The following is a 12,306-nucleotide window of genomic DNA, read 5'->3' as shown; positions in this document are numbered from 1 at the left end:
ATGCTGCTATAACTACTACTGTAGAGTTTATCTGAATGTTTACAACTACTACTGTAGAGTTTATCTGAATGTTTATGCTACTGTACATGAATGTAATTTGAATGAATTTGATACTTTTCATGTTAAGAGTTTGCACTGTATATTGCACTGGCACTTTAAGAACTTTCAAAGTTTATTAACTGATTGATGTTTTGTTTGGTTTCCGTGGGGGTTTCCCCTCTGTGCTGCTCAGGGTGTGGCTCTGGGCTGTAGTGGCTGCTTCTCCTCATTGGAAGGTAAGGGCTCTGTTTGGGCTGTTGCTGTGTCCCTATTCCCCCTGCCTTGGCCCTTTTCCTCTAGCCCGCTTAGCCCCCTCTCTTCCCCCTGGGGGGTGGGACAAGCTGGCTTCTCCCTGCTCCCTCCAGCCTTCTGGGGCTTTGGCCTTTCGCCCCTTCCCCCTGGAGCAGGCAGGTTCTGGCTCTGTTTGCCAGACAGAGCGGTTGAACTGCTGTCTCTCGGCTGCCCCCTGCCGCTGCCTGTCAGCAAGTCCGGGGGCTGGGCTGCTGACCCCGGACACACATATGTTTTCCCATGTGATTTGGAAGGCTGCAGCAATCCTAGTTATGTACAGGAGTCTGTGAATGTACACCTGTGCACTCTTAGAGCTCACTGCACATGTTCAGATGAATATACAGATATAAGGAGGTGGAGCATCAGACACAGTACTGCCTTCTCTACCAACATACCAGCATGCAGTTTTTAAATTTTCCATAGGGCTATTATAATCTGCATGATCCAATACAAAAGGACAAATCAAGTTGTACCCTGATAGATGATCTGATAAAAGAAACCCTGAACTTCCCATAAGGAGACCAAATGAAGGTGCTAGAACTAGACAATTAAGCATACGCTAAATCGGGGATTGAGACTGTGGAGAAATGCTTTTGGGGGGGGTAGATGTGGGCTGTATTAAAACCTTCACCCACAGTTTAAAAAATTTCTCTTAGCTGAGAACAGGTAGGAGGAGGGAAGTAAAACCAGATGATTTTAAAGCCACACCCAGCCTTGGGATTTAGACATGCAGATGTGGCCAGAAGACTTTCTGCTAAAAGCTTATCCTTCCAGGTGTGATTAGGAACGGGGTTACAAAGATTACAGGAACCAAAATGCCAGAAAGGTTTCTTCCTGGAACTCTCAGGAAAAGCCTCTTTGACCTGTCCCTTTGATCTGTGCAGGGGGTGGGCAAAGGGAGAAAATAAAAACGCTTGGCACTGGAAGGAGGCTCTCTTTGGCTGATCTGAGCTGGGAGCTGAAGAAGCTGAGAGCTGGCTCCTTGCAGGTGGTGGTGTTGACTATGTGGAGGCTGAAGGCCTGAACCATGGAAAGTATGGGGACATCTCAACAAGATGGAAGATTGAGAGCCCACTGAAACAGAAGATCCAAGTTAGGCATATACAAAGGGAGAGATAGAGGAACTGCATTTTTATCCATTTCTTTTTGAGTTCCCTTGCTTACTTTGGTGCTATGCTTAAAGGTGTGAGTGTGAACATTTTTTCTCTTCTTTAAAAACTGCTCTTTCAAAAAATCTGAAATGCTGGTACCTGTTCTCTATACCACATAGACTCCCACTGCCTAACCACACTATCTAAAACAGGTGCCATGGGAAGGGGGTGGCTTGTTGCCAATTGGCTGGTCCCCCAGTGGGGCCCAAGTGCAGTAAACAGTTCCTATAGTAACCAGGTGCTGGCAGCAGGAGACTGGGCACAAGGCAGGGCTCAGAGTGGCAAGCGTGCCCAGGGAGTGGGGAGCTTTGGCCCTCCTCACAAGTGATTCCCACTGACAAGTGGTGCAGTGAGCATGAGAAAGGAGGAGCGAACGCCCCTGTGAGGGTTGGGGGTCACCACATGGGTGGCACGTGCCAGGTGGAGACTTGGACTGCCAGTAGATAGCCTTAAACACCCCATACAGCAAGACAGCAGTGCTCATGGGTCAGTGGGGCTGTTCCATCACAGAGAATAAAGTCAGAAATCATATTGATGTTATTGTTATTTTGAGGGAAAGTTAAGGAAACAATGGACACAAACAATGGACACAAATCGGTTCAGCACTAGTACTAGTACTAGCACTAGTATTTATTTATGTGGGTTACTTATTTGTTTCCTGCCTTTCTCTTCAAATACCTCTATGCAGAGTACAGCAAGTAAGAATACAAAATACAATGCATATAATAAAATCCACAATAAAGCTTAACAATGAAATTTGAATCAGTAACAAATTACTATCATAAAAATGAACATCATACCAGCATTAACCCTAACATCCAGAAATAATTTATAGAAACAATGAAATCAATACAACCAACAAAGTTTAAAAAAACAGTAGCAGAGACGGTAACAGCAGTAAAATCAGTACCATCCGTACCAACTCAAAAGCTTTCTAAAAGAAACTGTCTTCTCGTTCCGATGAAAGACTTCATCGGAAGTGCCTGCTACTCATACCTCCGATAAACCCGACTCAAAGAACACAGTATTTCCAGCAGACTGATGAAATCCCATTGATTTTGATTAGACAGAATTAAGCACGTGCTTAACTTTTCCTTTGCAATCAATTGGACTTAAAATTGTTTAACTTTGGCTCAGTCATACCCAGTAAGTTTTATCATAATCAATCTAATCATTATGAAAAGAATTGAAGCAGATACATCATTACAAACATTGCTTTATGTGGTTTTGTTTCTTTTTCATTTCATCATCATGGAATAAAAATTACAAATTAACTATAGAAACCAACCGTTAGTCCAGCCTTTTTTGTTGCTCATGAGCAGTATAACGACTACATTTTGAATTAAAGTATATATTGTTTTGAAAAAGTTGAACAAAACAGAGCATCTTTAAAACATTTATGAATATGGCTGTTCTTATCTCTGTGTATCTTTATTTCTCCTGTTATAGTTTAATTACTTACTCAGATCAATACATTGACTATGATCCTTTTATAACTCCTGCTGAACCTCCCAATCCCTGGATAAATGATGACCCTGTGTTTTGGGACTTAGAAATGAGGTAAGAAGTGAACATGATAGAGACTTTTAAAAGGAATCCTCTTTGCAGCACAAACTGTCTTGTTGCTTTGCCGTGGAAAGAGACACACACACACATCCATCATTGAGCTATTTATGTAATTTATAATAATATAAATGATATTTCTATCATATAATTTATATACATTAATTTGAAACCAGAAAGCCAATTCATTTTTTTCTTTTAGTTTGGTCAGTGATAATCCTCCACACCTCCTTATTTGAGCAGAAGTGCCGCCCTTCTCACAAAAGAACCTCCCCCCACTCCACATACATAGATGGTGTTCTTCTGATTCCAAGTGGCCCTCAGGAGCTGCTGTTTGCCCAGCTGTGGGAAACGGTAGATTGTCAATTGCTTTTTGCCGTGAGATTGCATCAAACGTTGTCCTTTCATATGTGAAAGGTGATTTCCATTTACGGATCTGTTGTTTCACATGTGAAAACTAAATCCAGATACATACTTCCCCTTGTGCAAAAGATTGCACAGCATATTGTCAAAGGCTTTCACGGCCAGAGAACATTAGTTGTTGTAGATTTTCCGGGCTGTATGGCCGTGGTCTTGACATTGTAGTTCCTGACGTTTCGCCAGCAGCTGTGACTGGCATCTTCAGAGATTAAGATTGCACAGCAGTTTGCCCATTCCCTTGCCCAAGAAGAAATATACAGACTGATATGGAAAATATCTATAGCACTGTGGTAATTCTTGCACAAGTATTTTCAGAACTGCACTTTCTTTCTCTTGTGATTCTTGATGAAACCTCAAAGCCTCTCAGCCGCTCATCCAGTTTGCTGTAACTATTAGGAAGGAAACTGGAACACACTAATACCAAATGCTGAGTATAGAGGTATGCTGTTTTACAGTATGGAGTGGATTTCTTGATACTATAATCAAGTGACTTAATGTGAAAGCAAAGACACCCCCCCCTTTATAAGTAGATTTAGCTTTCCCATTCCACCACTCCATCCTCCTTACTAGCTATTTCTACTGAGAGGCAAGCGTGCTAGCAAACCCCATTTCATTTTCCAGCTGTTTAACCAGTATGGTTGTCCGCAGAAGTTAGTGTTGTTGATTATCTAGATCTTTCTTGTTTTCTTAAATGCTAATTTCTTGCTGAAAATATGGCAAAAAACTAGAGAATTCGTGAGGTACATCCTACTAGTGTTCTCAAGCCAATGGGTTTCTCATTAGTCAGATAGAAACCATTGAGAAACATTTCATTAGATAAAGATAACCATATAGATCCGTATGTAGTTATGATTCATAAATGCAGTATGATAAAACATGATGTAAGATATCCCCTTTTGCAATCTGCTTTGTACCCAAAAGGTCCACCTAGCTTATATGGTGATATGTTTAGGGTAATAAATAATCTCTTTCATAAATATCTTTCCTTTTCTCTGCTTTCTGAAGTCAAAAGGATATGCCAGTTTTCCCAGTTTAATTTCAGTTTTATTTGCAGGCTTATTGTTGGACTTTTGGGATTTATTTTTTTTTCTTAATGATTTAAATTATCATTAAGAAAAAAATGTATGAGAACTTGTCAAGGAAACAATTGTTCTCTTCTTTTAATAGCAAAGAACCTTCTCAGCACCGTGTCAAAAGATGGGCTTTTTCCATAGATGATGTGTTGAAAGACCCAGTGGGGCGTGACCAGTTTCTTCGATTTTTGGAATCCGAATTCAGTTCTGAAAACCTCAGGTAAAGGCCCTTCAAATAAACTCAGGATTTAGTACACCAAAGGTAACCTCTGAGACTCAGAAGAAAAGGAATAACAACAGAGTGAGGAATGTAAGAATTAGCCTGTTGTGTTGAATAACTATAAATTATACTAGTTTGGCCCAAAAAGCTAGTTTACAATCGACCACTAAGGGGTTTTCCACCTTCCTTGTTAAAGGCATATTAGTAGGGTTTAGATAGAAGCCAATGATTTCAAAAGGTTGCTTTAGATATTTCAGGAAAGTTCACATGGTAATTGCAGTAATTATGAGACAATCTGATTCACAAGTCTCATCACATAGTTAGCTCCCTTCAATGGGAAGGTAAGCTTCCTAGGGTAAGATCTCTGGAAGTTAGTTCATTAGTTCATTTGATTCTCTCTCTGGCAGCTGTCAACACAAGAATTTATTGGGTTTCAGTAACATGTGGGTTAAAACAGCTAAGGCTAACCATGTTAGTGTTGGGAGTTGGCAAGATCTAAATTCAGTCACTATTGGGTTAACATATCTGTTTTGATCCTGTGAGACCCAACCTGGAAGTGTAACCTTGGCTTAGAGTCAATCCTGGTTAGAAGCCATAAAAGGGTTAATCACCAGCAAGCGTGAAGTGAGACTTTGAAGCAGATGCGCAGCCCTGCTACTGTATAGCCTCATTACTTTATCTATTAGCTGGCTACTCGTATGTATGTTTTGACTGTTTATTGATTCATTGATACTATATAAAGACTATATTTTTCTCAAAACAAACTACTCTACTTTCCATGCCTCAACCTTTTATCCCACAGTTAATGGTGGGTAACATGATGTCTGCCAAGATTACTTGCCATGAGGGTAATTTCAGGTGGGTAGCTGTTGGTGGGTAGCTGTTGGTCTGTAGTAAAAGAGCAAGAATCAAGTCCAATAGCACCTTAAAGACCACCTAGATTTCCAGAGTATGAGCTTTCAAGAGTCAGCACTCCTCACATCTGAGCAGGGAGCTCTGACTCTTGAAAGCTTATACCCTGGTAATCTAGTTCATACAATCATAGAGTAGGAAGGGGCTTTACATACCATCTAGTCCAACCCCCTGCCCAATTCAGGAACAGCTTAAAGCATCCCTGACAAGTATTTATCCAGCCATTCCTTGAAGACTGCCAATGAGGGGGAACCCACCACGTCCCTAGGCAGCCAATTCCTCTGCTGGATTACTCTTAACATAAAGAAGTTTTTCCAGACAGTACCTTCCCTCCTGTAGTTTAAACCCATTGTTTCAAGTCCTATCCTCTGCTGCCACAGGAACTGCTCCCTTTCCTCCTCTAAGTGGCAACCTTTTAAATAGTTAAAGTAATCATATCTCCCTTCAACCGCCTCTTCTCCAAACTGAACGTTCCCAGGTCCCTCAGTCTTTCCTTGTAGGGCTTGGACTCCAGGCCCCTGGTCATCCTGGTTGCTCTCCTCTGCACCCATTCTAATTTGTCCACATCTTTTTTGAAGTGAGGCCTCCAGAACTGCACACAATACTCCTGGTGGGGCCTGACCAATGCGGTATATAGTGGGATAATGACATCCTGTGATTTGGGTTTATGCCTTTGTTATTACACCCCCCAAAAATTGTGTTAGCCTTTTTTGATGCTGCATCACACTGACTGCTCATATTTAGCTTCCTATCCACCCGTATCCCAAGATAATGTTCATACACACTGCTTCCCAGAAGTGTATCCCTCATCCAGTAGTTGGCCTTTAAGGTGCTACTGGACCAAATCCTGCTTTTGTAATACAGACCAATATGGCCACCCACCTGAAATTGTCTTTAAGGAAGCTAGCTATAGTACATGTTGTAATTAGCTTGATAGAGCATAGGTGTATAGTGCAGAAGATTAGCATCTGTGATGTATATAATGTTGGATGTGATGTATATAATGTTGGATGATGAACAAGTGAATGAGCCTGAGATGGTATAGCTGGTGCTGCTAGGTCCAATGATTATGTGGTTGGAGTGAATATGGAGGCAAGGCCTGCAGCTACTCCTCTGGCATTTTTTTTAATGAACAGTGTGATTAGGGCTATTCAGCTGCTGAAGCAAACAGTTAATCTTCATGTGTAAAGCTGGCAAAAACTCCTGTAACAAACACCCAGTACTGATTCATCCAATGATGAAGAAAAAGGTAGTGTCTTGATATTAGTGCCTTTCAGATATCCTTAACATTTTAAACCTTTTATAAGCTAAGAGGAGACACATTTGTTTTTATTAGCTTATACACAGATATTTGCAGGTTTTAGTGTCACATATCAGGGATAAATCATGCAACCATGTTATCCATCAAAGTCATGGAATAGGCTATGTAGGCAACAAAAATTCATTATTTGGAATTTGAACAAATGGCGGTGATACCACCCAGGTCGCCGTTTGCTCTAGGGCCAACTCTGGTGTAAAGTATCTCAAATGAGGGACTAGGGCTTCATATGGGCATTGTTGCTCCAAGCCCCTTACTCTCCTTGATGTCAGTGTTTTCTGTACCAAAGTAGATATATAGATAACAAGGAAAGCACTTGGAATTACAGCGTCATAACTGGCTACACAAATTTCAGGGTCCTGGGTGCTATTCAGTGAATCAGAAGGAAGTTATATCACAACAATACCAACTTTGGCATCCACTGTCATGCAATTAAAACAGTCCCCTTTTTAAATTGGAGATCAGGCTGCCTAAATTGCAAAAAGAAGGTATATAAGAGATTTTTTAAGAAGAGGGTTTTTAAAAAAAGATATTTTAAGAGATTTTTTTAAGTGGCTAAAACTTATGGTGTTGTGGGTGCAATCAGTCAATAAATCATATGAATAGTGATACGAAAGTTGAAGCACTCTGTGTAAACACTATAAGGGAGGTTCTGTGGCAGCAAGAAGAGACTGTGTTCTAAAGTTGCTTCCTTTTCCATATTTTTGAAAGTACATATCAAGAATTTATGTTTTCATATGAGGCTAAAAACGGGACAGCAGCCTGTCCTAAACACTCAGAAAGCAGAAGGCAGAATACAAATCACAATATTGCCTTGTGATTTCTGAACCCATTCTAAAGCTTTTGGGAAAGACTTCTGGCTGGAGGACTTAGCAAAGGAGGACCCAGTCAAATGTCTAAATATATTGAAGCATTTTAACTTGAAAGGAAATCTAAATGTGAATTTATATGAAGAAACTTCAGTTGAAGTGACAGGTGCTTGACAGATTTAAACTAAAATCTCAATTAACTGATTTCCATCTCTAAACATTACTTGAGTTTCACAGTAGAAAGTGTGCAACAGCAAAGAAGCTCATATTTTTGCACTAACTGTATATAAAAGTATGACTACATGTGTATGAATATGCGGATGCATATAGCAGTTGCTTATTTTCCTCTATCTTATATGACTCCCCGCCCCCAGCCTGCATCTTCTGTCTTCCCTGGTAAATATATTCAAGTATCTGTTTTCCAATTAGACATGCATAGTGACCACTAATTTTAATATAATATAATATAATATAATATAATATAATATAATATAATATAATATAATATAATATAATATAATATAATATAATATAATATAATATAAGCAGTTCAGACGTATGAGAACATACTCCTAAAAGCAGATTCAAACAACATCAGATTAAAATAGGATAATGATCTAAAACATCCTCAGCACAACATAAAACTTCCTAAAAACCCTGATTGTTTAAAAACACTGGTGGCATAAAAATAGAACAGCTAAAACTTTCACAAGAAAAAAAACGCTCCTAAAAGGTGCATGGGAAAAATGAAAAATGGAGCTTTACCTGGCACATGAAAGTTTGTCGCCAAGCAAGCCTTTGTGAGGAGGGAATTCTGCAGCGTAGGGGACACTATTGACCAGGCCCAGGTTCCTATCCTTGGCGCTTACCTGATCTCTGACAGTGGGGGGAAGGGCTTACAATGTTGATCATAACCAGCTGATAACAATAAAGGAGGATCACATTGTATAATAACACAAAATTCAAAATGCTAATGAGCACTACACTGTATACATTATTATAAAGAACTACATATTTTTATATGTATCAAAGGCAGATTATGCAAAATGTAAGGACACGTTTAGACGTTAGAGTATATCCATGTAAAATGTGAAGAGTATTCATACATTACTGTAAGGATGCCAGGCAACTCTCAAGAGACTTCACTTTATGAGTAAAAGTTCTTAATTGATAAAGATGCCAGTATCATACACTTATGCCATCCTTGCTAGGACTGGCGGCTACAGACAAGCAGATATAGGTTTCCCAAGGCGACTCCTAATCCCCCCTTTCTCCGAACAGTCCTCTAACTCTGCAGACAGGAAAACAGGCTGTGTGATTCATGGACTGCTCAAGGTCAAGCAGGCTCCCAGGCTCAGGAGAGATTACAGCCGGAACAAACGCCTCCCGTTCCCAGTTTCCCACTCCAGGGTCAAATAACAGAATCACCCCAACAGCATCAGCTTCAGCTGCAGGGGGGTATTGAATATGGTGAGTGATCCTGAGCACCTGACAGTTACAAAACCATAGCATAACTGGGCATTACTGAGTATGTAACAAAGAACAGTGTGTATTGTATAACGTGTGAGCAACATCTGACAGGAATCTGGCATTCTGTTTCTTAACCACCAGACATGTTCATATGGGATAACACAATCCTTTATCTACCCTAGCCCCAGACTATAAATTTTCAGCATGCAATTTTGGTAAACACCCATGAAATCAGAAAGGGGCAACTGAAGAAAGGAGAGACTGATAGTATATGTACAAATGTTATTAGCTAGGGCTGCCAACTTGAGGTTGGGAAATTCCTGGAGATTTGAGACAGAGCCTGTGGAGGGTGGAGTTTGCAGAATAACGTGATCTTGTCCGGGATGTGAGACCATAGAGTCCAGCCTCCAAAGCTGCCATTTTTTCAAGTGGAATTGATGTCTGTGGCCCAGAGTAATAACAGGAGAGTTATAATTTTGAGAGAACTCCAGGCCCCATCTGGAGGTTGGCAAGCTAATAACAGCAGAACTAAAGAGCTCGGGTATGCAGTCCACTGAACCCAGGAGCCAATGAAAGTGGAGCTGGATCAGAAGCAGTAGTGCTCATAAGGCCCTGGAATGTGCTGAGGAAAGCAAAGCTTAGGGGATGAGGGCCGTTTCCATACTACCTTAAAAAAGCGGCAGGCTCCCAAAATGCTGGCGGCTTCTTCACATGATGTTTTCTTTAAAACGGATGTGGGGCGTTTTTTCAGCTCATATCGTGCGAAGAAGCCGCCAGCGTTCCAGGAGCCTGCCGCTATTTTAAGGCAGTGTGGAAACGGCCAAGGTTAGCAAAAGACTGGAGATACACTTCCACTGAGTGAAAGAAGGTCTCTTTGAAACACAACACCCCCTAGGACTCCATGATTAGTCTAGAAGCTTGTAGAAGTGAGAAGCTATTTCAGTATTTTGCCTCTAGTAACAAAATGCCTAAGGCTAAGCCTGGGGAGGTTCACACCAACTGTCTCCATTTTCTGTCTCTGTCAGAGTTTTTGAATAGTGACTCCCACCAAAACAAATCTGTAAAATATCCCAATTCGAACTATATTTTTTAAAACAAGCAAATATAAGAGCAAGATAGCCTTGAAATAAAGCATGTGTGGATGTTGAGGAGAGGTGTTGGGAAGTACAAAAGGGGGGAAATTGAAGAACTAGTGTTAGAAAAGAGGATTTGCACAAATGAAATATGGGAAGAGAAAGGGCATTTCTAGGCTTTATTAGAATTATCATTCACTTAATTTAATATAGTTGTTTGGTTTGTTCTTGGATTATTCTAATGAGGTAATCCTTTCCCCAGGATTTTACTAGTTTGCAAATATAACAAATGACCTTAGACCATAACTCTACAGCTACCGAGTTGGTTAATAGTCTTTATCAGAGGACCCCAACCTTTTTGAGCCTGTGAGCACCTTTGGAATTCTGATACAGGAGTAGTGAATGCAACTGCAAAATGGCTGCCACAGGAGGGAAAACCATGCATGCAGGAAGAAGATTCATACACACAGAGGAAGCTCAAGTGCAGGGGAGAAGAAAGGTAATTTTAAAGAATGCACTGGGAGGGAGGAGTGAGAAGATTAAAAAAAAAACACTGCAGGGGCAGCTGCCACTGCAATGTTATTTAATCTGTCTAGTCAATCAGATCTCCAGTGAGATCTGGCCAAACAGAAGCCCTGCCAGGCAAGAGCCCCACCTGGCCTCACCCACCTTCGAAAGATACTTTGTGAGTGCCAGAAGAGGTGTTGGCAGGCACCATGGCACCCACAAATACCACACTGAGGACCCCTGGTCTAGGTAGTTATATTAGTGCTTCAGTAATATTAAGCACATTAGCACTAAGGCTTCCCCACTTCCTCTATAGAATTGTGGAAGACTAACCAATCTAGGCTGCTTTGTTGTCACTTCATTTCCCATCCCCCCCCCCCCAATTCCAACTGAATTTGCTAGATTACCTTTTTTCCATTTCTCAGACCACTGCACCACATGCCACTGACAACACCTTTAGCTGAGAACCCAGATTTAGTAGCCATTTGCCCCAGCATCCCAAATATGACCTGATACAATAAAGACAGATGCCAGTTATGTGGGTTCAACTAGTTTCTTTATTAACTTTTAACTTTAAATTGCTGATCTCCATCATTCGTTTATACCATAAGCTGACTATTTTGAGGACTGGCTACACTAGGCATCCTCCTTAGGTGCCTGCCTGGCAAATCCACCCTGGCTCCAAACCTGGCTGGCTTGTTTATCATAGCCTGCACAGCCTCCTGTGCCAAGTGGTGCCATGCTTCATCCACCTCCCCTGGCGGGCCACAAGGCACCTACCAGGTTCAGGAGATGCCACTCAGCACCCAATGCGCTCCTTCACAGCACCATCCAACCACTGGCATATGATGACCTGATCTAGACACCTCCCATCACCAAGATGCCTCCAGTTGTTTGCTGATTAAACCGACCTATCCTGTGCAACCCACCCTATTTCTGCCAACTAGTTGTGGCCTAACCAGCTTTTAACCAGGCCTATTAAAATTCCTAGTACCACATACATCATGGAACAGGCAAAAAACAGGCCCCCTCCCTTTCCAATCTGAGGGAAGCCCTAAAAATTCCTGCTCAGCCCCAATTGGCAACCTGCTAGTCCCATGATGTATTCTGGGAGGGAGGATGGGTTGATCTTCTCCGGAAATGGAGGCTGAGGGAAAGGGCAGCTAGCTACATCGTCCACTGCCCCATCTGGATTGGCTGAGGCAGCCACCTCAGCCCTATCCATCAGGCCTTGAATCATATTCAAATTATGTGGGCTGGGGCAAACTGGGGCTATACGCCATGAACCTCACTTCCTGTACTGTAACTGAGGTATAACAAAGTTTGTGCATCTTGATCCTGCTTACAGTATGGTAGATGACTAGGGAACCCCCGCTCCCACATTTTTCCTCCTGCCACTGCTTATCTGGCCGGTGGGGGAAACTGGAGAATGGGCCTCCGGGGCACGCTCCTGGGGCCAG

The 12,306-nt window shown here is 41.6% G+C and overlaps 1 protein-coding gene across 1 annotated transcript in view; it reads left to right on the top strand.

The window, feature by feature from the left end:
* RGS6 (regulator of G protein signaling 6) overlaps window positions 1-12,306 on the top strand; it is a 132,746-nt gene that overhangs the window by 80,310 nt on the left and 40,130 nt on the right. Inside the window, exons 11-12 of the mRNA XM_054971064.1 lie at window positions 2,931-3,041; window positions 4,632-4,757. Coding sequence (XP_054827039.1) covers window positions 2,931-3,041; window positions 4,632-4,757 — 237 coding nt within the window. The remainder of the gene's footprint in view (window positions 1-2,930; window positions 3,042-4,631; window positions 4,758-12,306) is intronic.

Source organism: Eublepharis macularius, chromosome 2 (genome assembly GCF_028583425.1).
Source record: "Eublepharis macularius isolate TG4126 chromosome 2, MPM_Emac_v1.0, whole genome shotgun sequence".
NCBI classification, from domain to species: Eukaryota; Metazoa; Chordata; class Lepidosauria; order Squamata; family Eublepharidae; genus Eublepharis; species Eublepharis macularius.
Note: the sequence above shows the minus strand (reverse complement) of the source record. Positions and strands in the feature narration are given on the sequence as shown.